Raw genomic sequence first — 27,363 nt, forward strand, 5'->3', positions numbered from 1 at the left:
CTAATGACAACTTAGGCCCTCTAGTCAGTTCCTTATAAGACATCATAATTGTTGATGCAGACCGCATTTGATTTCGCTGGAATTCAGAGATGAGAACTAGTTTCAGATTATCTTCTTATTTACCGGTTGAGGTTCTAGAGCTAAGATGAATCTGATTTTTGTCTAACCTACTTGTCTTTCCTGTTATTATCTTTTTGAAAAGTAAAGCAATTTTATTAATGTAAACGTCACCAAGTAGGTGCAAAGATGAACAAGCAAAATTGAGTCCCTTATAAATGCAGGGAACTTCTAACAAACTATCCATGTCATATGCATGTAACAACTTACACAAAAAAGCCAAAAATACAGGTATTTTATACTTAAACTTGTTGATGGGTTCTGCCTTTCTCTCATACCACCTTTGATTTCACCATAGATTACCCAAAAGACACTAGCGAATGGGATCCTTTTGAGGAGATCTCTTTGGTAAATGTTTTTAAGAAGAGATGAAACCTTTTCTTCAGCCTTCCTATTACCAACTTCGTACTTTGATCATTTTGTTTTTATTGCCCTTTTGTTTTGCCCTTCTATGACCGACCAATTTTGATCATCATCTTGTTTAATTTTATCGAAGTAGTCTTTGCTGCTTACATAGCTATGTCATGGTTCATGGCTTTTCCCCTGTTTCATGGATCATGTATTTTCTCTTGTTATTCATTCTTGTTACTGTTGTTCTATTGTTGCTTATTTTTGTTGATTGTTCTTTATCTCTTGCTTTTTATGTTCTTCTTGATGGTATAGAAAATCTGTTCACGACGTCATAAGATCTTTGCTCTTTTATGTAATGCCTTCATCCTGAAACAAATTAAAGTCCAAACAAATGAAGTTACTGCCATTTAGGATTCAGAAATATGCAGAGCATGACAGCATGCTGAACTTTGAAATCCAACATTATGTCTTTATTGAACTTTATAAAGATAACAGTCTCCTAGTCTTATATAGTTCACTGTCTGTAATTATACTTTCTTCATGAAGGCGGTATTGCCTCTTCTTTAAATGCTTCTAATCTTGCTTTACAATTAGACTTCTTGGGCTTCAAGTTTTTAACTGGCTAACTATTTGCAGGTTTTCAAGAGTGGGCCACTGTTTATCTCTTCAAAAGGTCTGTAAAACTTTTCTAGTTTCCTTAACACCTTCATGTTGATGATTATTATGCTGGTCCCTCATGATTTTGCTTATTTCTTATGCACTAGTTGGTTAAAACTTTGTCAACAAGTCTTTACTTGATAATGGCTTTATGTTATATATAATTTCAGGGCTACACTTTTTTTCCGGTCTGTAGGAGTTAAACAATATCTGTTAAGATAAAAAGACTAATTTTTCCGTTCTTTTTTTTGAAATTACTAATTTTAAAGTTCTTCTCAAAAGGCTGGTCTGATTATTGGAGGATCTTAGATTTTGATGGGCCAGGAGGTTCCATTAAGGCATTAACATCTTTTTTCTTCTCTTATTGTTGAGGGAATTTTGGAATAAAGTCAATTTAGAAATCTGAGGTACTTTTCCTTGTGGGGATGCCGAGAAATCCAGGATAACGGCTTTCAGAAGACAAGAAAGGGACAGCCCGATTTACCCTGATCTATTTTCAGTTGGTTTTGATTCTATATTGATAGAAGACAAACAGGCAAATGTTAGTTATGAAGGTGTGAACCTGGGAAAATTTAATGATAAGATTGAAACTAAGAGAGCAGTGTGCAGTAGTGTTCCTTACCCTGCTAGGTATTCATACCCTTTAGCAGAATGACACTTCCGAATGAAACTATGACAAGAACACTCTCAGTCCCTATTAGTAGAATGCCATCTGCACTTCACCTATGGCAAACCTCAAAAGTATGAATATGCACATTTTTTTTTTGGATAAATCGAAATGCTCAATGCATGAGGTCAGAAACAAATACAAAATGAAGAGCTGGGATTTGCAGTTGCAGGTCCAATCTAAGTGTTAAAGGACTTCTTTTTGGGCTTGCACTAGTTGGTTTATTTATTAGGATCAAATTATTCTTGGGAGGGGACTGGGAAATGAATCCTTCCTACTTCAAATTTGAAAATATATGGCTGCAACTTGAAGATTTCATGGAGAAAATTGAAGAATGGTGGGGAAGCTACAATCTAAATGGGAGCCCAGACTTCATTCTTACACAGAAATTAAGGCTTCTGAAGAAGGACATTACAATCTGGAACAAGGAAATATTTGGCAAGGTGGAGGTTAGGAAGAGCAAAATCCTAGATGAGCTCATGGCACTCGAACAGTTCACTGAAAACAGACATGGGAGGAGAGGAATAAAATGGTTGCGTTGAAACTGGAAATGGAGCTATTTGTTAAAGCTGAAGAGATATCGTGGAGGCAAAAATCTAGATGTTCTTGTCTCAAGGAGGGAAACAAGAACACTAAGTTCTTTCAAAATATTGCCAACTCCCACAGAAGAAACAATCAGCTTGAAAGACTAAAGATGGGCCCTGAGGTAATTGAGAATAAGGATCAAATCAAAGGGGAAATCCTTGACTTTTATCAGAAACTTTACACAGAATCAGAACAATGGAGACAGCCAGATTTGAAGAACTGGCCACCATCTCTGAGGAGGATAGGATCTGGCTGGAACACCCATTTGAAGAACAGGCAGTGCTAGATGTTATCAAGGCCTGTGCCCCAGACAAGGCCCCTGGACCTGACGGTTTTACCATGTCATTCTTCCAAAAATCCTGGGGGATCTTTAAAAATGAGTTGATGTCTGCTCTACACTATTTCCACCCAAACTGTTACATGGTGAGATCATGCAGTGCCTCATTCATTGCCTTAATCCCCAAAAAGAAAGGAGCCTTGGAACTCAAGGATTATAGACCAATCAGCTTGATTGGTAGTGTATACAAGATTGCTTCTAAATTCTAGCAGAAAGGCTCAAAAGGGTGGTACATGGTTTGGTCTCAGGGTATCAAAATGCATTCATCAAGGGTAGACAAATAACTGACGCAACACTTATCGCAAATGAGGTGTTAGACTGCCAACTGAAGAGTGGTAAGCCTGGAATTTTATGCAAATTGGATGTGGAGAAAGCTTTTGACCAATTAAACTGGTCTTATCTACTACTAGTCCTAAAAAAAGTGGGCTTTGGTGATAGGTGGCTAAGATGGATCAAATTTTGTATTACCACACTCAAGTACTCGGTGCTGGTTAACACTGGGGGGGGGGGGGGGGGGGTTTCTTCTCCCCACAGAAAGGTTTGAGACAGGGCGATCCCCTCTCACCCTTCCTTTTCATTCTTGCGATGAGGGCCTCAGCAAGATGCTGGAAAAAGCTAAGGAACTGCAGTGGCTCAGTGGCTTTCAAATAGGCCAGATTCCAGGGAATCCTCTCTCTGTTTCCCACCTTCTATGTGCAGATGACACCCTCATCCTCTGTAGGGCAGAGAAATACAGGTGCTGTATCTCAATCTCACACTTCAGATATTTGAAGCTCTCTCAGGTTTGCACATCAATATGTTGAAAAGCAAGGTGTATCCAGTAAATGAAGTTCCCAATCTTGAAGAATTAGTTGGAATCCTATCTTGTGACATAGCTTCCCTGCCCACTACTTACTCTAGGTGCTAAATTCAAATCAAATGAAGTTTGGAGTGGTGTAATAAAAAAAATTTGAAGCAAGGTTAGCCTCCTTGCAGAGACAGTTCCTCTCCATGGGGGAAGACTGGCACTCATTAACAGTGTCTTAGACAGTATCCCCATCTATCTAATGTCTTTGATTCCAGTCCCTAGCAAGGTAGTCAAGCAGTTGGACAAAATCAGGAGATCTTTTCTATGGGAAGGAGGCAGCAAGGGCATAAAATTTCAACATTATGCCTGAACAGCTTGGGGGGCTAGGCATAAGAGACCTTGTTATTCATAATAAATGCATGCTTATGAAATGGCTTTGGAGATACTGTCAAGAAAGGAACTCATTATGGTAAGAGGTGGTAATGGCAATTCATGGCTCCCAAAGTCACTGGTGTACCAATTTTTCTAGAAGAGCTTATGGAGTAGGGCATTGGAAGTTCATCAGGAAGTTCTGGAATGAGTTCTCTATGAATACATCCTTTAAGTTGGGAAATGGCAACAACATCAAATTCTGGAAGGATAAATGGTTAGAGGGGACAGTTCTAATGAATGAGTTTCCAGTCCTATATCAACTAGCCACTGCTAAAGACTCGACAATCTCTCAAAACTGGCAAAACAACATCTGGGATATTCAGTTTAGAAGAAATTTTCAAGATTCGAAAATTCCACAGTTGATGAATCTCCCGGCTAAACTAGAGGGACATTCAGTTAATGAAAACATGACTGACAACATTAAATGGAAGGATGGCCTCTATTCAGTCAAAGTAGGGTACTCTCATTTGTGCTCCACTAATGAAATCATTGACAAATGGCCCTGGAAGTACATCAGGAAAACAAGGCTCCCCCCAAAGATCATTTGTTTCCATTGGTTAGCCCTCAATGAAGTTTGTTTGACACAGGACAACCTCAACAGAAGAAGAATACAAATCGTCAACAGATGCCCGATGTGTCAACAACAATTTCCAACGGACACCTTTTGCTACACTCCAATTGTAGCAGACATATGGTCCGTGTTCCTCACTATTTTTGGTCTAAGTTGGGTTATTCCTCAAAGTACTAAAGAAGCTTATGAATGCTGGTTTGAATGGAAAGTTGATAAAGCCATCAAGAATGTCTGGCAAATGATACACAACAACTACAACAACAACGACGCACCCAGTGAAATCTCACAATGTGATCTGGCAAATGATACCTGCCTGCATATTTTGGTGTGTTTGGACTGAAAGGAATCATAGATGTTTTTATGGGTTATCAACTCCCCTGTACACTCTTAAAGCTAGATGTTCTTTATGGCCGTATAGTTGTCTTAAATTAATCCCTGTAGACTGTCCTATTGCATTTCTGGTCAGCCCATTTGCTCTAGCTTAGGCCTCTGAGGCCTCGTTTTGTATTATAGCTGACTCTATCCCTCTTTTGTACTAATTGCATCTTCTTGATGCCCTTTCTATACAGTCTATTACTTCATCAAAAAGAGACTTGCTATCCGAGATAAAATGTCTAATGATGGAATTATGATAGAGTACCACACAATGTCCTTTGGGGTGTGATGGAAAAGAAAGGAATTCATACTAAATATATAAATGTCATAAGGTGACATGTACGAAGGAGTCGTCACTAGCATGAGAACAGTAGTAACAGTAGTAACCGCTAAGTTACTCGGACTCTTCACTTTCGGCGCCGCACCCGTGTCGACACGACGTGGGTGCGGGTGTGGGATCCGTACCCGATCTATTCAACCGATTTTGGGTACTTTGAACAAAATCAACGGATAAATTTGGGATAGATACAATGACTTGTATAATCAAAACAAAAGCTAAGGTGAAATTGAAGAAAATTGAATACCTCCTATATGGAAATTTCTATGTGAGTTCTTTTCCTTACATCTCCTTCTAGGATTCTCTTCTTGATCAATATTTTCTCCTCGAAATACCTTGTATGTTTTCTACACAATGTCTCATAATTTAGACATATAACTATATTTTTATTTATTTGGATTATTTTTAACTGAATTCCCGCACCGGTATCCGTACCTGGATCCATACTCTCGAATCTTAAAATTTAGATCATGAAGGATCCGACCTCTAGATTCGTACCCGTGTTGGACACCCACAACTGAGTCCTAGTAACTTAGGTAGTAGGTGATATAGAGGAGCTTCCCATAACAGTGGATTTACACCAGGGATCAACATTGAGTACTTACTTGTTTACTCTACTTATGGACGAGCTAACCAACACAATACAAGATGAGGTCCCATAGTGTATGCTTTTTGTTGATGATATTGTATTAATTGGCGAAACTAGTGAGGGTGTCAACCAAAAGCTTGAATTGTGGAAGTACTTTAGAGAGTAAGGGTTTTAGGATGAGTAGAAGTAAGACTAAATACATGCATTGCAGGTTTAGTCAGCATGAGAAGAGAAAAGCTGAGGTGAGACTAGATGGGATTGCGGTGCCAAATTGCAAACAATCTAGATATATAGGCTCATTGTTTCAAGAGAATGGAATAACAACAACGACATACCCATTGTAGTCCCACAAGTGGGGTTTGGGGAGGGTAGGATGTACGCAGACCTTACCCCTACCTTTGTGGGGTAGAGAGGCCATTTCCGATAGTTTCAAGAGAATGGAATGATAGATGAATATGTTACTCATAGGATAAACCGGATGGTTGAAATGGAGAAGTGCTACCGGGGTGTTATGTGATAGAATGCTCAAGGCTTCCTACCAAAGTGAAAGGCAAGTTCTATAGAGAAGCTACAAGACCGGCAATGTTAAATGGTAGTGAATGTTGGTCTGTTAAAGTCCAACATATCCACAAGATAAGTGTTGTAGAGATGCTGATGCTAAGATGGATGTGCGGTCATACCAGATTAGATAAGATTAAAAACGACCACATTTGCTAGAAGGTGCAAGTAACACACATTGAGTGTAGAATGCTAGTAGGTTGCTTGAGATGGTTTAGGCATGTTCTATGTTGACCTACCAATGCACCGGTCCATACGTGTTAAAAGGGAACAGATAGACCTAAAATCACATGGAAGGAAGTTGTCTCGAAAGACCTTCAAATGCTTGGTATCAATGCAGACTTAGCTAAAATAGGGCACAATGGAAGATTCCATATAGGTGATAGCTACTAGTTGAGGATAGGTTCTAGACTTGTTAGAGAACTTTTATTATTATTATTAATAACTTATTTTTCACTTTTATTTTATTTGTATGATGAATTGATGATGATAGGATATGAGCTTAAATGAAGAAATGGCTCTGTGCAGTCCTATTTATACAGAAACCTCTGTTTTCCATCATTATCAGACCAACTTGACCACTTGACATCCCAATTGTTAAATAATAACTTTCTGCAGGATTAGGTTGGAAGTCTTGGAAAAAGCGTTGGTTCATCCTTACACGCACATCTCTGGTCTTTTTCAAGAATGATCCTGTTAGTATAATTTCTCACTTTGTTCTTTACTTCCAAAGTTGATTTTTTCTGTTCAACTGTTTATTTGGCTGCATATTTTACTTCTAAAGAAAAGAGAATGTAGCTTGAATTCACGCTGATGATTTAATTCTAGGAAAACACCTAGTAGTTACTCTTTCATTCCCTTTGCTCTTCGAAGTTTGATACTTTAATTTTATTTAATGACTTTGTTCTCTTCAGTTCATATCAATGACCACTTGGTATGTCCAACATAGATATTGTCTTGTGAATTATTTCTTTAAAAAAAAAATCATCTTTCTATAGATGGAACATGTGTACTATATGGGTCTTTACAGGTCAAAGCAAGTTAATGGAATGATTATTTCTTGCATCACCTATAGATCAATCATCCAGATCTTTTTTTTTAATTTTGTTTTTAATTCTCCATTGCTGTGAACAAATCTTTTTGAGAAAAGGCATCATGATGTAATTACTACTACTGAGATACCAAATTGAAGGAAAAACAGTAATTAAGCAAAGGAAATTGATACTTCATAACTGATAAGCTCTCACAGAGCAATGGACTACATATATATCTTCCAAAAGGGAAGAGAAGGACTTAAATGTAAACAAGCAAATATAGGGACTGAACTCTAAATACTAAAGTGTAAATACCCAAACTTATTAACCAACTAAGGAATGTACCACTCTTCAGCCAGCTTACAATCCCTAAAGCATCAGCCCAAAATCAGTTCATATCATTGCTTCCCTCTTAAAACATTCCTTGACCTCAAGGAATAAATGTAGGAAATCTCACTTTAAGGGCATTGACATCTTCCCATGTAGCATGAGCCTCACTAAGCTGATCCCACTGTACCAAGAATTGAACTACTGCCTTGTTTCCCTTCTGAATCATCCTTCTATCCAACACTTTGGCAGGAGAGGGACAATAAGGACTTGCTAGATCAAGCACTGGAGGGTGAGATTTGGTACTGGGAATCTCATGACAATATTTAAGGAGGGAAACATGAAATGTGGAGTGAAGAAGCAAGTGGGGTGGGAGTGACAATTTGTAAGCAACCTTGCCAATTTTTTGTAATATCTGATAAAGCCCATAATATTTGGAAGAGAGCTTAGAGAAGTGCTTGTTGGATAGAGTAAGTTGTCTGTAAGGCTGAATTTTCAAGTATACCCAATCACCAACCTAGAACTGTCTATCTGTCCTTTTCTTATTAGCTTGATCTACCATTCTTTGTTGTGACCTCTGTATGTGGAACTTGAGCAACTGCACTTTCAACTCTCTTGCTAGCAAGCTTCTGTCAACTTCTTGTATGTCAGATTCCCCTTGTATGTATGGCAAGTGCAATGGTGGGGCTGGCCATATAAAGCTTCATAGGGAGTGGTTTGAATGGATGTGTGGAATGTGGTGTTGTACCAATACTCAGCCAAAGACAAGTAATCAACCCAGTCCTTCACAGCATCTGAGCAATAACATCTTAAATAAGTTTCAAGGCATCTGTTAACCACCTCAGTCTGACCATCAGACTGGGGGTGATATGCAGTAGAGGTACTGAGTGTTACCCCTTGAATTGAAAACAGTTCCTGCCACACTTTACTCATGAATTAAGGATCTCTATCACCGACAATATCTTCAGGCATTCCATGTAATTTAAAGATGTGTTCCATGAGCAATTTGGCAATATCCAAGGCTGAATAGGGGTGGGACAAAGCAATAAAATGGCCATATTTGGCAAGCCTATCCACAACCACCCATATAACTTCCTTTCCTCTAGATTTTGGCAGACCCTCTATGAAATCCATGCTAATATTTCCCCAAGCTACAGTAGGAATTTGCAGAGGTTGTAGTAAGATAGGGTAGGCTGATTGATCATATTTGCTCTTCTGACACACATCACATTTCTTGACAAATGACTCCACATCTCCTTTCATGCCCTTCCAATAGAATAAGCTGGCTATCTTTCTGTATGAATGATCAATGCCTGAATGTCCTCCTACTACTGAGCAATGCCATAGCTGTAGTATTTCCTTCCTAAGTGCAGGATCAGCCCCAATGACCAATTTGCCATTTTTCCTGTGTTGTTGATTCACAAAAGAATTAACCCTTAACATCTTCTTTTAGCTCAGTAAGCTTGTGAATCAACTCAGTTATGCAGTATCAGTCTTCCAACTTTCCTTAATAGCTTGTAGGAGGTCAGTTCTTACTGAAGAAAGAGACAAAGCAGCCAGTTCTACTGCTGGTATCTAGAGAGAGCATCTGCAGCTTTATTTGCTTTCCCTTTCTTGTATTCAATCTCAAAATCATACTTCATAAGCTTGGTTATCCATTTGAGTTGTGCCCCAGTGTGTAGTTGTTGTTCCAGGAGAAATTTGAGTGCCTTCTGATCAGTTTTCACAATAAAATGCCTTCCCACCAAGTATTTTCCCCATCTAGTTACCAGCCATCACCAAAGCTAGCAGTTCTTTGTCATAGACTGACATTGCTTGATGTTGTTTAGATAATCCTTTACTAAGGTAAGCAATAGGTTTGCCTCCTTGCATGATTACAGCTCCAATACCGACATCACAGGCATCAGTCTCCACTATGAATGGAAGGTCAAAATTGGGCAATGCCAGCGCAGGAGCACAAGTTAAGGCCCTCTTTAACTTCTGAAAAGCTAGATCAGCTCCAGTATCCCATTTGAAACTGTCCTTCCTAAGCAGATCAGTCAGTGGTTTACTAATTTGACCATAACCAAGGATAAATCTCCTATAGTACCCTGCTAAACCCAAAAAACCCCTCAATTGTTTGAGTGTAGTAGGGACTGGCCATTGGTGAACTGCTTGTATTTTTTTTTGGATCAGTGGATACCCCTTTAGTAGTATAAAGTGACCTAAATATACTACACAAGCAGCAGCAAACTGACATTTTGATTTCTTGGCATACAAATGGTGTTTGGTTAGGAGGTGAAAGGTAGTTTTTAGGTGTTCAATATGGTCTTCAATACTTTTACTAAAAATCAAAATGTCATCAAAGAATACAAGGATAAATTTCCTTAAATGATCTCTAAAAACATGGTTCATGAGGCTTTGAAAACTGGAAGGGGCGTTAGTAAGGCCAAATGGCATTACCTTTGGCCTTACTAGGTATTCATAATGCCAGAATGGGTCCTAAAGGCAGTCTTATGCACATCTTCAGGTGCCATTCTAATTTGGTGATATCCTGATCTAAGATCAATCATAGAAAACACTTGTGACCCTCCTAATTCATCTAGCAGTTCTTCAATAATGGCGATAGGATACTTTTAATCGTGATCTTGTTCAGGCCTCTGTAATCAACACATAGCCTCCAGCTTCCATCTTTCTTCCCTACAAGCACCACTGGGGAAGCAAAAGGACTGCAGCTGTTTTGAATGAAGCCTTGCTCTTGCAACTCCTTTACCATGTTTTCTATTATATCTTTTTGCACTGGGGAATATCCGTAAGGCTTGGCATTGATTGGATTAACACCATCCTTAAGAGGTATATGATGATCAAATTGGCTTTTGAAAGGAGGAAGTTCTTTTGGTTCCTGAAAAACTGTAGCAAAATCCTGTAAAACAGCTTGCACAGCCAAGTTATTAGGGGTTTGAGAATCCTTTGCCTGTGTTCCTGTATGCTCCTCAGTTTTAGAGTTAACTTTGATCATGAACGGTTGTACTGGTTCATCTGATGCCTTCTGTACAGAAGAAGAGTCTACCAGAGCCATTTTAGGGGTTATCCCTGTGAGTGAAAACAGTTTACCATCATACTTGAACTTCATAGTTAGTTGCTTAAAGTTGAATAAGATATCCCCAAGGTCACTGAGCCATTGTACCCCTAAAACCATATCACAAGAACCCAGTGGCAACAGCAGGAAGTCAGCCTTAAAAACTAAGTTGTGTAACAACCACTCGACACCTTTGCACATGCCTGATAAAGGGACTGAGTTGCCATCAGCTAGACTAGCATCCTGCAGTTCACAGCCATCCACCTTCCATCCCAACTTAGCAACTAGATTACTATTAAGAAAATTATGAGTGGAACCAGTGTCCACAAGTACATTTAAGGCTCTCTTTTGACAATACCCCATTAACCTCAATGTCCTGTACCCATGAGTACCATGAAGTGCATGGATTGATATCTCACAAGTCTCAGCAACTTCATCTTCCAACACTGTCTCCTCTTCTACTTCTTCTATTTGCACTTCCTCCTCCAATTCTAGTAAATACAGCTGAGCCTTAGCTTTACAAATATGTCCAGGTTGAAACAGTTCATCACACAAAAAACATAGCCCCTTAGCTTTATCAGCCAATTCAGCAGGAGTGAGCCTTCTCCTTTTGAACTTGTCATTGTATGGAACTATATTGTTTTTAGGCAAGTGGTTCACAGGTTTTGTAATTGGTTTAGAGTAAGAGGAAGTGTTGAAAGGGGTTCTGTTGTTATTGTGACTGGACTGTGACATAGAACTCTTCATTGCTTTAGATTGTTTCAGGAAATTAGACTCTTGAATCCTAGCTAGATGGTAAGCTTGAGGTAATGAATAAGGTTTAAGGATTCTGACAGCATCCCCTAGTTCAGGTTTCAAGTTCTCTAAAAATATGCTCACAGCATAACTAGGATCCAAATTGAGCCTAGTCATGGCTCTGTCAAAGGTTTCTTGAAATTCTGCTACACTAGCAGTTTGTTTAAGTTTGACTAGCTCACTCATAGGGTCATCAAATTCAGTACCAAACCTATCAGTTAAAGCCCAAATGTATTCCTCCCAACTAGGAAGGTGCAAATTAGCTTGAGTTCTACTCCGCATATAGGCTCTGTGCCATTGTAAAGCCAAATCATCTAAATGCATAGATGCAACTCTTACCTTCTGATGATGGGGGTATTTCATCCATGGAAAAGAATTGCTCCACTTGGTACCACCAATCTTGGAATCCAGTTCCATTGAATCTAGGAAATGCTACCCTATACTGTCTTAAAAGAGATGCAGGTTGAGATTGAGAGTTTTGATAGAAGGGTGTATTATAGTTGTTGGTATACGAAGAGAAGGTTGGGGAAGCATTAGGGGTCTGGATTTGGTTAGGTATTGTAGTATTGAGCATGGGTTGGGAGTAATTAGGTATTTGAACTGGGTTTTGTGAGCTTGAGCTGATGAAATTGAAATTTGGTACGGGGTTTTGATTTTGTAGAGTCGATGTCGAGGTCAAAGAATAAGGTACTTGTCCAATAGAAATTGATGGTTGAGCATGTGTGTAGGTGGGTGTAGTTTGAGCTGGAGGTGTTAAAATGGAGCTCAAATTGGGTGGTGGCAGAGAAGATGATAATGATGATGTTTGGGGCATGAAGAAGGGAGGACTAGATGATTGTAACCCAGAATTTCTAGGGATATTAGGGGTAGATTGAAGTCTGCGAAGTTGCACTTGAGAGCCCATACCTACAAAACCCATCGGACCTTCAGTCGGTGAGTACAAATCGTCACGTTTGAACTCCGATTGCAACTTCTTTCCTCTAATCGAGGTTTGTCCAGCCATCATCGTGTTCTTGAGCTCACGTATTGCCTTTTCATTCATAGCTTCCCTCTTATTGAAGTTTTCCACCTCGATTGCCATACGATCCAGTCGACTGAGAATTTCTCCGATGTCACCTGCCATTATGTTCCCACTGAGCAGGAAAATGCTCTGATACCACTGATGTAATTACTACTACTGAGACACCAAATTGAAGGAAAAACAGTAATTAAGCAAAGGAAACTGATACTTCATAACTGATAAGCTCTCACAGAGCAATGGACTACATATATATCTTCCAAAAGGGAAGAGAAGGACTTAAATGTAAACAAGCAAATATAGGGACTGAACTCTAAATACTAAAGTGTAAATACCCAAACTTATTAACCCACTTAACCAACTAAGGAATGTACCACTCTTCAGCCAGCGTACAATTCTTAAAGCATCAGCGCAAAATCAGTTCATATCACATCACGGGATGCACTCTTTTTATTGGAATCTTGAATAAGCTCACAGATGCGCTAGATTAGAAGTTTCTGGCAAATGCACTAGAAATACAAGTAATCTAGTGTAAATGTAAGTGTTGATCCCATGGTAATTTGGATGTTTAATTTCTGGAAATGTCATTTTTTCTCCATGCATGTTACCTGTGAAGCTTTTACTCTTGTTGATTTTATCATCTAAGACTCTATTGATTTATCGCGTTCCTCATATAGAGTACGCTTCCACAGCGAGGAGGTGAAGTGAATCTAACTTTGGGAGGAATTGACTTGAATAATTCAGGGAGGTAATAAATGAGTCCTGATCTGGTTATATTTAGTATGTTTAGGGTCTCTGTCTTGCTCTTACTATAATTCCTTGCTATCCAGTGTTGTCGTTAGAGAAGATAAAAAGCTTTTGACCGTACTGTTTCCTGATGGACGTGATGGGCGAGCTTTTACTCTTAAGGTACTATCCTTTTCTCTTTGTCTCTCTTCTAAACAGGAAAATAATCCTAGAAACTGTCGATGCATGTGACAAGTGATATACTTCGAGGAGTTGGGCAGCAAAAAGAGCTGCTTGTTTTCTATATAATGGAACCCTCCATGGGTTACTTTACACTGGTCTATTTCATACTCTTTCACTTTAGGATTATAGAGAACTGAACATGCAACTCAAAGAAGTGCTTCGAACTGAGTTAAATAATTTATCTGAAAGAACCTATAATTTGGCTTATTATCATCTCACATAGGCCTGATGAGTGACTTGAGTTCTAAATGCATTTCTTCTTCACTTGCAAGTAGTTTGTATGAATTCCTGTCTCCTGCCACATACACCAAGCTCCCATGCAATTCTGCTACAGTGTACTTATTACTGGATCATACATTAGTAGAAGTCGTCTTTTGAGCTTTGAACTTTGAACTGCAGGCAGAGACATTGGAGGATCTGTATGGGTGGAAGACAGCCCTAGAGCATGCTCTTGCACAAGCACCAAGTGCTGCTCTTGTTATGGGACACAATGGCATTTTCCGGAATGACACTAGTGATTCTATTGAAGGGTCTTTCCATCAATGTTAGTCGCTTTTACTGTTATCTGCCAAGACTTTTGTGTTCACATCTTCAATGCTCCAGATGAGATTTGGATGCTATCCTAATGAAACTGCACCTTCTCCCTGTTTGCTGTTAGGGCATAAAGATCTGACCAGGTTTCTTTTATTCAGGGAGGGATAAACGCCCTGTTAAATCTTTAGTTGTTGGAAGACCGATTTTGCTGGCCCTAGAAGATATAGATGGAGGCCCATCATTTCTTGAAAAGGCACTAAGGTTCCTTGAGAAGTATGGTAAGGCAATCAGTTTCCCTCCTGAAAAATTGGTTATGTAAGAGTAATATCGAGATATTGTTTGCATTAAATTGCATGGCTAAACTTCAGTTGGATAACCTTTTTTGGCTGGCGTAATATCATCTTATGTTTATTATTACTGTTGTTTTTTTATTAATAAGAGAAAATACATAAGTTGTCCCTCAAACTTGCCCTGAAAAGCCAGTTACACACCTAAACTTTATGGGCGATCTCTTACCCTCCTAATCTTGTTCAAAGTGGAACTAACACCCCCTTAAGACATATATAACTAGTCGCATGATGGAAGGGTATATTATACTCGCGCCTGGATGTTGCCACGTCAGATTACTATTTAGTTTTCCTTTTTACACTTATTCTTTTTTCCCCGCTCTTTCATCTCCAGTATTTTTTTCATTTTCTTCTCTCTACATTGCATGGTATCTTTCCACTCCATCAAAATCTCTACAATCACCTTATTTCACTCTTCCACCACCATCAAGCTACCACATTTCTTCCACTGCAAATCCAGAGCCTTAATTACTCCATTGCAAAACCCATGACCTCTATCCCGTAACTCTCTCACCTGAAATCACTCCACACTGATCTCTCTCAGCACACCAAAACCCCACCTTTCTCTCCATGGATATACTCATATACCTTAAGCCCGGCAGCTTCCATCCACAGAAAACCCAGGACAACTAGTCTGCATCAACGACACTTTCAATCCTCAAAGACACGGGACAATCCTTCTTCATTCCTCACCCATTTTTGAAGAGCAAAAGTTCTTTTATTCTAGAAGAGCTCGTGTTGTACTGTTGAGATGGACTGATGTAGTATGATTGAAAACTTTGTACTTTGCAATTGAATGTGAATGAACTGATATACGATTATGAACTTTTAAGCATTCTTGATTTGATTGGATTCTACCTTATTTGTTATCTGAATAATTAAGTCACGCAAGTGTGGTTTGTGTATTTCTGCGGGTCTCGTTAAAATACTTCATAGAGGAACAAAAAAGGATTAGTCTTCCTTCTCTAATTATGTTTTTTTTTTTTTAAAAAAGGAAGTAAAACAACAGAAGAAAAGGAAGAGAAAAATAGAACTGCTACGAATGGATCTTGAGCCCAACTCAACCCCAAAAGCTAGCTCATGAGGGGAGGATTGCCAAGACCATATAAGGAGACCATCCATCCCATTAACCACCATGTAGGACTTCTTCACACCCCCCTCATGCCCAGGACTAGACATCTGGAGCGTGGGCAATTTAATATGGGGGCTCAACATCGGGAAACAGGAATTGGGATGGTCCTGCTCGGATGTCATGTTAAGAATGGATCTTGGGCCTAACTCAACCCGAAAACCTAGCTCATGATGAGAGGATTGCCAAGACCATATAAGGAGACCACCCATCCCATTAACCACCGATGTAGGACTTCTTCAAGAACAAAAGAAGAAAAAATAAGAAATCTAGAAATGTACTGAAGAAAGGGATGAGACGAAGATGGGGAAGGAGATAAGGGGTGCAGAAGCATTAGGGAACGGATGATAGGGGCTGAAATGGAAGATAGGTGGGCCCACAATAGACCAGTGTAAAGTAACCCATGTAGGGGCTGGAATTCTGGACTGCAGCTATCACATCCTTGTTTATTACTGTAAAGAAATGGATCTTGGGCCTAACTCAACCACAAAAGCTAGTTCAAGAGGTGAGGATTGCCCAAGCCATATAAAGAGACCCCTATTCCGTAAATCCTCAATGTGAGACTCTCAACAATTACCTTATTTACCTCCCAACAATGTGCGAAAAAACCCATTGAAAGCTCAGGCATGTTGAGTCTCAAGTGTTTCTTCAGTCATCTATTTACGGCCAAAGTTCTTATAGATTTTCTTTGTCATTATTAATTGGATGCTTAAGATTCTGTCTAAAGGGACTTCTGAGTCAGTGACCTTAAGTATAAAGAGGTCCTCTATTAATCAGTGTTATCAAATGCGAAAAGCGCAAAAAAGCTCTAAGGTCAGCTGGGGCTTTAAGCGCAAAGCACAAATAAAGCGCGGGCTTTAATGAAAAAAGGCGCAATGGTGCAAAAATACAGCTATATGTATGTTTAGTCCAAGACAAATAATAATAAGCATGAATAACAAATATCCGAACAAAGAAACTGTAAAAACATTACGATAAAGTGAAATATCAATTATCTAGTATCACCTCTTCAAGAGAGACTCATTGGCAAGGAAAAGTATGTCTTAGAGCCTTGATGATGACACTGAAGCGCAGAAAAAGCTAGGCGAAGCGCTCAACATGATTTGAGCCTCGCTTCATGGCTTAAGCGCGCCTTTGACAACACTGCTATTAATTGATGCCTAGTTGGTAACATGTGATTTAGGACATCTTGCTCCAGCTGCTGTAATTTCTGCACGTGCATTTTTTCCTTCTGTTCCCTGAATGGTCCTCCTTCCATGAAGAGCCTCAATTTCTCTCTTGTTTCCCTTTAGTTTCTGGTCACATCTTCTTTTTGTCTGATCCTTGTTATGGTTTAAACTTTGGTTTGAAATATTGAAGATCTGCATAACCTTTTGTGTCACTGATTATGATGTTCACATTGTATTCTTTCACTGAGGATGCTGAATGGGTTTAGTGATGATAAGGTTATGTTTGTAATTATTCTTATTATAAACCTCCTATTTTTTGAAACTGGTAACTTTTTCTATATTTCATATGTAGCAAACAGTACTTAGGTAGTATTGAAACCGTATTTGCAAGAAAGTCTAACTTTTACTGCCCTCTCTCTATATTGTATCTAAAACATCGATTATAGTGACAGTATCATTAGAGTAGATCTGATTGCACCAAAAACACAACAGCAAAATAAAGCTTAACTTGATCTTATTTAGGAACCAAGGTCGAAGGTATATTGCGACAATCTGCAGATGTCGAGGAAGTGGAGCGGAGAGTAAAAGAATACGAACAAGGTACAGCTTCTTTACTGAATGAATGCCATCTGTCGGATTATTATCGCATTTTGAGGCTTTTCTATCTGTACCATCTAATTTCACTATATTTCAAGGAATTAAAGTAAATTTTAGATCAGGAATGCATTTTGGTTGTGTAATTCCATTCTATTCTAGGTTATCTCTGATTGTTATGGACTGTTCCTTGGATTAGCAAAATGTTAATGACATTGCTTCTCCTCCCACTTGCTTTTGCGTTGCTCCTGGCAGAAGTGCCCTTGACGAACCATAGAGTACCGATGGCATTTGAGTAAAGGTCAATGTAGTGCTTTGCAACAGAAGTACGGGTCTCATTAACGGTCCAATCCTATGTTTTGTAATGCAATGCCCATCTTTTTTTTCAATCTATGAGTTTTGTTAACTGATGATGAAAAGATGCTATTCACAAGAAACTCGTGTATGACCATTATCTTTTTCGGTTTTCACTCTTTTTTTCTTTTCCTTGTTTTGGTGTTGTGGATGTGTTCTAGCTAATTGTTTTTTTTTTCAAAAAAATAAAATAAAAATGAAGTAAGAGTGTTTTAGTGGTTTATTATGTCTATTGTACTTTTATATTGATGGATTCTCCATAGCTTGCTGATGTAAAATTGATTTCCATAGGAAAAACTGAATTTGTACCGGCAGAGGATGCTCATGTAATTGGCGACTGCATTAAGGTACTGGTTATAACATTTGATGAACTTGCATTCATGTGATGCTCTATCACAATTTCTCATCTTAATATCTTGATGCTCTTTAAGTTTGATATTATTGGGACGACATTTATGCAGCATGTGCTTCGTGAGCTGCCATCTTCTCCTGTTCCTGCGTCCTGCTGCACTGCTTTGTTGGAAGCTTACAGTAAGTAAATTCCCAACTATTTTATGAGAGAGTTTGCAACCATTTTTTGAGTTTGTTATTTTCTGGTTACTTATAATCACCGCATGGCTCTCTTTCTTGTTTTCCCTTGTAGTCTCTTTTATACTTGTGTTTATTTGCTTTATCCTGCACTGTATATAAATATAACACAAAGGTGCCCAAGTACTTGGTTTACACTTTTGACCCAAAGGACGTTGGAATATTTAGATGTCCATAGTCAGTTAGCAGGATTTGAAGACGACGGGGGCATTATCTTAACATAGACGTCGATGAAACTTTCGCTGATGACCGACGGGTAGTGCCATGGCGGGAGAAGCTGGGTATGTTATTGGATGAAGGGCTTCTTTTATTTTCTATAGCGTCAGTGTTGTCAAAGGCGCGCTTAAAGTGCGCTTAAGCCCTGAAGCGAGGCTCAAAACATGTTGAGCGCTTCGCCTCGCTTTATTTGCGCTTCAGTGTCATCAACAAGGCTCTAAGACATACTTTTCCTTGATAATGAGCCTCTCTTGAAGAGGTGACACTAGATAATTGATATTTCACTTTATCGTAATGTTTTTACAATTTTGTTGTCCATATATTTGTTGTTCATGCTTATTATCATTAGTCTTGGACTAATATATATATATATATATATATATATATATATATATATATCTATATATATATATATATATATATATATATATATATATATATATATATATATATATATATATATATATATATATTTGTATTTTTTCACCATTGCGCCTTTTTTCATAAAGCCCACGGTTTATTTGTGCTTAAAGCCCCAGCTGACCTTAGAGCATTTTTGCGCTTTTCGCTTTTAATAACACTGTATAGCGTCGAGAGAGAAGTGATTTCGAACTTTTCTGAAGAAAGGGGTTTAATTAATAGAAAGAGGGGGATTTTTTTTTTTGTATGTGTGTGTGTGAGAGAAAACTAAAGGCGAAAAGCCAAAAAAAAGGAAAAAAAGAAATCAGGGCTGCATTTTAAGCCATTGAAATCAAAACAAAAAAACCAAAGGGAATGTGAGATATGGAACTCGATCCCAGCTCACAACTAAGGTATGCAACAACTTCAACTAGTGCCCCCAACCAACTTTTGTCTTTCAGGGTGCCTAATCAAATATAGACTCGTTTTTCAAGATATATATATATATTCAGAATTTTTTCCGACATTAACGGGGTCCGGTGACCCCCTACCTTACACGTGGTCCGCCTCTGGTTACAATCCATGAGTCATCGGACCTGAGAAGACTGTAGATCTGATGCCTTGATTGTCGTTGTATGCAGAGAAGCGATGTGACCATCATGCTTGAGTATCTGTCGTTCTTTTACAAGAGATTTGAGGGAGAGAATATTAGGCTTTTTTTTTTTTTGATAAGTTAAATAATTTTATTAACATTTGGGGGGAAACCCCGTATACAAGTCATATACTGAAAGAAGAGAACCTACACCAAAATATGGTTCTCAACAAAAGAGATCCAATCCTTCATACAAATTGGGACCTCGTAAGTACACCAAAAGGAAACTAGGGACATAACACTACTATGCATTTTTTTTTTTTTACAAAATCAAGTTCCACCCCATCAAATGCCCTCCTATTCCTCTCTTTCCAAATGACCCACATGATTGCTAAGGGGGCAACGCACCATGGCCTCGGGCTTTTCTTCCCCCTTCTCTAAGTCCAACTCTGCAAGGCCTCCTTCACTGTACCCGGCATGACCCATTGCATCCTAAACCACTTGAGGGCCACCCTCCATAATCGACTAGCCACCTTACAATGCAAAAGAAGATGATTTGCATTTTTGCCTGCACTATTGCACATGAAACACCCTCTGACATACGTGATTCTCCACTTTCTCAGATTCTCCGCTGATAAGATCACACCCCTTGCCGCCAACCATACAAAGAAACAAACCTTCCTAGGTGCTGTAGGGATCCTAATGAAGTCATGGGGGTAAGTACCTTCCTCTCTCAGTAGCAACCTCTTATAAAAAGAGCTAATATTGAATAAAGCCGTCACCACTCTCTAGTCACCTCCATACGTCCGATATGTTGTTTGGTGTGTCCAACCCATACCAAGCTCTATCAAATTGTGAAATTCTTCCATCTCCCCATCATGAAGGTTCCTTCTGAATCTTAAGTCCCAATGAATAACACCCTCATGAGACATATAAATTTGTTGAACTGTCATCTCTCTCTGGCATGAAACGCGATATAAATTAGGAAAGGCTTGCTTCAACTTGATCTCCCTGCACTGCGTATGTGCCCAAAAACTAATCCTACTACTTCTCCAACCTTAAAAGAGATATGTCCACAGAAATCCTCTCACCCCTTCATGATACTCCTCCACAAACCACACCCAAATGGAGTTATAATGTTTCTGGTCCTCCAATCACCATCCACTATACCATATTTTTCCGCTACCCCTACCCCCCCCCCCCCCCCCCCCCCCTCCTTCCAAAAAGCATTCTCATCCATCCGAAATCTTCAAATCCACATCCCTAACTGAGCTTTATTGAACACCTTGAAATCTCACTCCACGACCTCCCCATTCCTTTGGAGATGTGACAGATCTCCAATTCACTAGCTGGAGCTTCCTAATGCCTCTGGATAATATTAGGCTACGTGAGGACTCTTTCATTTCTTGTGCACTGCATTGACTATTTCAAACCCCATAAGTCGTTCTCCTGTTAATCAAGAACAGGCAAGATTAATAGAGAGAGTTTTAGGGTCAACATATTGATTTAATAGGAGAATAAAGAGAGTATTTATGTTGCCTGTTCTATGATGTATTTGTGCTTTTGCGCCTCTCTGGTGCCTGTTTTATGGGAAAAAGGAATGATCAGCGGGTTCAGGATTACTCTATTGAGTCTGCAAATATGAGGAAGAGGAGATTCATTCATGTGTTTGGCGCTATTAGTATAGATGTTCAGGTGAAGATGTGGATCAATTTTTATTACATTGCCAAGTAGTCACGCACCTGTAATGGGAGGTTTTGAGTTGGGTTAAAAAGTGGGTCATGCCGAGGACAATAAAGGAGGCATTTCATAACTGGACTTGCAGAAGAAGGAAAAGAAGACCCAAGGCATGAGATGTAGCTCAACTAGCTCTTATGTCGGTAGTGTGGAGGGAGAGGAATATGATAGTTTTGAAGGGATCGGGTCTGTGTTTGTTTATGTGAAGAGTAGTCTCATGTCTCTAGTTTCTTTTTGGTGTACCCATGAGGTCCTTGTTTGTATAGATGATTGGGTGACGTTTACAGAGAACCATATTTTGTTCTAGGTTTCTATACTTTTTGGGGTACTACTTGTATACAAGGATTTTGTGCGTTATTAAAAAATAGTCATGTGTACCAAACACTTAGTCCAATTCAGCCATATAATTGCTACATAAGCTCTCAAGGGTGAACAATAATTAAGATATTGGTTTTGAATATGTTAAGGTGTCTGGATGATCCCGTGGAATTTTTTTTGGGGGGGTGGAGGGTGCATCAATTGGTTTCCCTGCAAATATGGCCTATGGGTGTCTATTGGCCTATTAAGGCCCCCCATCTCAAAAGAGAAAAAAAAAAAAGTCGAGACTTCTCTCAAGTGACAATTTAGAATAGAGATGAAAGAAACTATAAACAAAGAGTTTCAGCTTTATGCAATAATGCCTTGCCATCTTCCATGCCTATCAAGAAAGAAATAAACAAACGTTCCATCTTCCACATTCTCTTCTTTGGGAAACAGTCACTTCATACTATTTTTCTGCTTCCTGGGGTCAAATAATATCAACTTTTTAAATTAAGATTTTAGTTAATTATTTTGGGAACTCTGCTAGAGATTGTGATTATATGGACATTCATTTACTTACTGCGTTTTACCTGTCTATCTATCTTTTCTTTGTGATTGCATGGACTGCTGGTTTATGATCAATTAACATCCTTCACTTTAGACTGTTGAAACTTAAGCAAATTGGTTCCTAACATCAAGTTGTTTCACTTTTGATCATAATAGAAATTGATAGGAAAGAAGCTCGGGTTAATGCTATGCGCTCTGCCATTCTTGAGACATTTCCTGAACCAAACAGGCGCTTATTACAGAGGTAGTTCCATTTGGTATGATGTTGATTAGTCTGCATGAAATTCTTGATTGGATCCTTTGGTTTCATTTTTCGTGATATCTTTTATGGTGGTGCTGTTATCTTCTTTTTCTTGATAAATTACCACACCCTTTGTGCTGGTTTATTTATAAGCTTGCTTTACCTTTTCAAAACAAAAAGAGCTTTATATATCTCAAGTTGGATTTGAGAAAAAACTAAATTCATTTGTAGAAGTGGAAAAACTGAATTAGAACGGAAACCTAATCGAACACTTTAAACTCGATTCAAGGCAGCAATGGAATAAATGACACAGATACTTTTGTGGTATTTTATTACTTATGTGGGGAAGAAATATGTCTCACAGTGGGAGGTTGTCCACAAAAATTTCAAGAGGAGATATTTTACCCAAGTATAAAAAGTATGAGGAGATATTATACCAAGTATGAAAAGTATGTCCCCAAGAAAAGTTTATGATGTCTGTGTTCACATTGAAATTTGGATGGGGAATGATGATACGTTTCTGTATTTAATGCAGAAGAATGAAAGTAGTCCATCTAGTTGATTGTTATGTTCTGCTTGTAGTTTTAAATTTATTGATGGAAGAAGAATTGATATGTACAGCAAGTGGTTATCAGTTCTCAGCTCTTTCAACTAGGACCTGTCTTTCCCCCATTTATTTTCTCTAAAATACTCCCCCATTCACTGTCTCATTCAAGTGATTGCTAGCTTACGTGTGTTATGTTACGCGGCGCCTTCCTGAGACTTCTTGGAAGGGCGACGTAAGGCTAAGCAACCGATGATTCCAAGGTTACTGTCCGCCAACCGGGGTCCCCTCCGCACGCTAGACGAGACTGTCAGTGCCGTGCGGGAAAACCAATGTCGAGCAATTGAGAGAACAGGAAAGTGAATTGAGAAAAGAGTTGTTTGCATTAATGGAAGCTATTACAAAGAAAGCAAGCGGTGTTGAGGGGGAGAGACACCAGTACAGAGAATTGATTGCTTGCTTGAAAGTTTTGATTGCTTGATCCCCCCTAATAATGCTTTAAAAATAAAAACCCAAGTCATAGAACTAGACATAGACTTGCTAGAGAATCACAACAAAAAATACATAAAGTAAACTACTCTATAATTACAACAAAAGAGACCTAACTAGAGCAGGTCCATGTGCGGGGCACTGCCGTGCGCGCAGGGCATGGTGCGCGCGCGCACTGGGGCGCAGGCACTAGGCGCTGAGCGCTGGCACTGTAGCAGAGCTGCATTGTCACTGGGCGCTGGGCACGCGGTGAGGCACGACCAGCGCAGGGGCGCGAGCGAGGGACATTGATGGGGTGACATTGGCAGAAGCAACCTTGTCACTTGGGGCATCCGAGATCACGGGGCCGTCCATGGCGCTAGGCGCTAAGAGGCTTGCCATGGCGCCATGGGGCGCGCCCAAGGGGTCATGGGGCATGGCTGGAAAGCTGCCCATGACATTCTCCCCCACCTGAGTTGGCGACGTCCTCGGCGCCTTGCTTGCAAGATAGTCATCGATCAGGTGCTTGTAGGCTTTGAGGCTGGTGCCCCTGTCCCACGTATTCTCTTCAGCATCACATCCCAGCCATTTCACCAGGAACTCTTGGTGATCTTTCCTTGAGGCATGTATGACTCGATCGTTGAGGATGGCTTCTACTACCCTTTTCCCAGTTGCTTGTGGGCCTCGAAAAGGCTGCATGAAGGGTCTTCTGTGTCTTCTCGAAAAGGCTTTAAAAGACTGACATGGAACACAGGATGAATCTTCCACCAAGCTGGGGTATCCACCCGGTATGCTACCTTCCCGATGCGCCTCTCAATGGACAGAGGGCCAATGTATTTTTGCAACAGGCGAGGGTCGTGGACCCCTGCAAATAGGTATCTCTTGGGGATCTTCACCATCACATTGTCCCCAACCTGATATTCCACAAAGCGACGATTCTGATCAGCATGTCTCTTCATCCGCTTTTGTGCTTTTATCAGATAGCTCCGCACAATCTCTAGATTCTGCTTCCATTCTTTTGAGAAGCTAGCTGCTCATGGAGATTTGGCCATGTTTGGGGCATTCACAGTGTGTGGGAGTAGCGGTTGCTGCCCGGTAACAATTTCAAAAGCGCTCCTATTTGTGCTAGAGCTCTTTTGTGAGTTGAAACACAGTTGGGCCGCATCCAATAGCTTCACCCAATTCTTCTGCGAGCCGGTAACAAAGTGCCGCAAGTATTCCTCCAACATGCCATTGAACCGCTCCGTCTGACCATCGGATTGCGGGTGAAAACTCGAGCTGTGGCTCAATTTAGACCCCAAGCACTTAAAGAGCTGGGTCCAAAAGTTGCTGGTGAAGCGAGAGTCGCGGTCACTAACAATATCCTTGGGCAGGCCCCAATATTTGACAACATGGGTGAAGAAGAGTCGAGCTGTCTCCTCTGCTGATATATACTTGGGTGCTGCAATGAAAGTAGCATACTTAGAAAACCAATCAACCACGACTAAGATAGTCGTGAGATCTCCAACCTTGGGCAAGCCGGTGATGAAATCCAGTGAGACGCTTTCCCAAGGCCTCTTTGGGACAGGTAAGGGCTCCAACAGGCCCGCTTGTGTCAAACGGACAGACTTGTCTTTCTGGCATACTAAGCAAGTCTTCACATACTGAGCGACATCATCTGCCATCTGGGGCCAATAATATGCACGGCGTAGCAATGCCATGGTACGTTCTTCTCCAGGGTGGCCTGCCCATAGAGTATCGTGACATTCCATCAGGAGAGTTCTCCGCAAATCTCCTCCTTTAGGAACGTAAAGGCGGTTCCCTTTTGCTTTCAGGAACCCATCTTCCATGTAGAACTGGCGAGTTTTTCCTTGACCTGCTAGGTCAACCAAATACTGTGCCGAAGGGTCCTTGGTGAGAAGGTCCTGGATTTGATCTTTTATGGTGGTAGCCATCTCGCTCCCCCTAAGGGTGGCAAGCAGGCATACCGATGCTAGATCGGCCCTTCGACTCAGTGCATCCGCAACATGATTGGTCTTCCCACTTCGATATTCCAGATTGAAGTGAAATTCCGCTAGAAGTTCCTGCCATCTAGCCTGGCGGCCATTTAGGTTTGGCTGGGTCATAAAGTGACTGACAACCGTGTTGTCCGTCTTCACCACGAAAGGGGAACCCAGAAGATAGTGCCTCCAAAGGCGCAAGCAATGGACGACAGCCAATAATTCTTTCTCATGAGCCGCATAGCGCCATTCCGCATCTTTCAATTTTCGACTTTCGTAGGCCACCGGGTGCCCCTCTTGTAGCAAGACTCCGCCCAAGGCGTAATCAGAGGCATCCGTCTCTACTTCGAAGGGTCTGGTCAAGTCGGGCAAGGCCAAAACAGGGCTACTAGACATAGCCACTTTTGGTGAGTTGAAAGCGTCTGCTCTCTTTGGCGACCAGTCCCAAGGTGTGATCTTCTTGAGGAGCTCTGTCAGTGGTAATGCAATGAGGGAGTAGTTCTTGACGAACCGTCAATAAAAGTTGCATAGGCCAAGGAACGCCCTCAAGGCATGGATATCCTTGGGTGGTGGCCAATCTGTGACAGCCTTGATCTTTTGTTGGTCCATCTTGATGCGACCTTCTTCAACAACATGCCCAAGGAAGTCAATCTGTTTTTGAGCAAAGGAGCATTTGGATAGCATTACGTACAATTCATGCTCCCGCAACCGAGTTAGGACTTTCCTTAGGTGCTCCAGGTGTTCGCCTAACGTTTTGCTGTACACCACAATGTCGTCCAGGTATACCACCACAAATTCATCAATGTATTCTCGAAAGACCTGGTTCATTAGAGTGCAAAACGTGGCTGGAGCATTGGTCAGACTGTACAGCATGACCAGGAAGTCGAACGAGCCGTATCTTGTCACACATGTCGTCTTGGACTCGTCTCCTTCCGCAATGCGGACTTGCCAATAACCTGTCTTCAGGTCTATTTTGGTGAACACTGTGGCACCGCCCAGTCTGTCAAACAAGTCCGCCATTAGTTGTATGGGGTACTTGTTCTTCACGGTGATCTTGTTGAGGGCCCTATAGTCAACACAAAGCCTTAGGGTGCCATCGTGTTTCTTTTGGAATAGTACAGGTGACCCATAAGGCGACTTGGAGGGCACGATGATCCTCGTGTCCAGCATCTCCGTCAACTGTCTCCGAAGCTCGGTGAGTTCGGGTTGTGACATTCTGTAGGGTGCCCGGGCAGGTGGCTTCGCACCCGGCACTAATTCAATTTCATGATCGACCGTCCGCCTAGGCGGGAGTCGTTTCGGCATATCTTGCGGCATGACATCCTCAAATTCCTTCATGAGCTCCTTCACGGGCATTGGAATGGGACCCGAAGAACGCTCAATCTCTTCAATGCAAAGGGTAGCTAGGAACGTGGGTTCTTGTCGCTGGACCCCCTTCTTCAGCTGCAATGCAGAGATATTTCCTGAAGCCATCTTTATGGTTGTGCATGGGACAATGCAGGGTTTGGCCCTGTTTGCTCCCATCATCAGAAGCACATCCGCGTACGGTATGGGAATGATGTTAGTTTGTCTCATGAATTCCAACCCCACTATCAAGTCGAAGTCATCAATGATCACTACCCGCAAGTCGAACTTGCCTTCATAAGGACCCATCTTTACCGGCACTCCTTTGGCTATCCCACCCACCAATTGGGGCGGTGAGTTGATAGCTTTGACACGACCTTTACCCTTTCCAACAACTAGGCCAAGGCGTTCTACTTCTGTGGTGGCCAGATAGTTGTGCGTAGCACCTGTGTCTATCATGGCCTTAATAGGTTTGCCATTTACTCTCAAGTCGACAAACATCAGGGTCTTCTCCTTGCTGGGAGGAGGCCCGTTGCCTGCCTTTGTCTTTCCCCTCTTGGCAGTCGAGCTTGGGTCTTTCTTTTTGCATAGGCCGGCACTGGTGCCCTCTACAGCGTTGGAAATGGAACAAACAAGTGCATTGAAGGCACCTATTGGTTCTGTCTGATCCGCATCATCCTCATCATCGTCCGTCCCA

General features: G+C 40.6%; 1 protein-coding gene across 3 annotated transcripts in view; it reads left to right on the forward strand.

Moving 5' to 3' along the window:
• LOC132643649 (rho GTPase-activating protein 7-like) overlaps positions 1-27,363 on the forward strand; it is a 52,611-nt gene that overhangs the window by 7,674 nt on the left and 17,574 nt on the right. For all 3 annotated transcript variants that reach the window (XM_060360135.1, XM_060360137.1, XM_060360136.1), the window contains exons 2-11: positions 1,105-1,141; positions 6,982-7,058; positions 13,273-13,343; positions 13,426-13,504; positions 13,964-14,108; positions 14,257-14,376; positions 17,266-17,343; positions 17,983-18,038; positions 18,153-18,222; positions 22,247-22,334. In XM_060360135.1, the coding sequence (XP_060216118.1) occupies positions 1,105-1,141; positions 6,982-7,058; positions 13,273-13,343; positions 13,426-13,504; positions 13,964-14,108; positions 14,257-14,376; positions 17,266-17,343; positions 17,983-18,038; positions 18,153-18,222; positions 22,247-22,334 (821 nt within the window). The remainder of the gene's footprint in view (positions 1-1,104; positions 1,142-6,981; positions 7,059-13,272; positions 13,344-13,425; positions 13,505-13,963; positions 14,109-14,256; positions 14,377-17,265; positions 17,344-17,982; positions 18,039-18,152; positions 18,223-22,246; positions 22,335-27,363) is intronic.

Source organism: Lycium barbarum, chromosome 6 (assembly GCF_019175385.1).
Source record: "Lycium barbarum isolate Lr01 chromosome 6, ASM1917538v2, whole genome shotgun sequence".
Lineage (NCBI taxonomy): Eukaryota > Viridiplantae > Streptophyta > Magnoliopsida > Solanales > Solanaceae > Lycium > Lycium barbarum.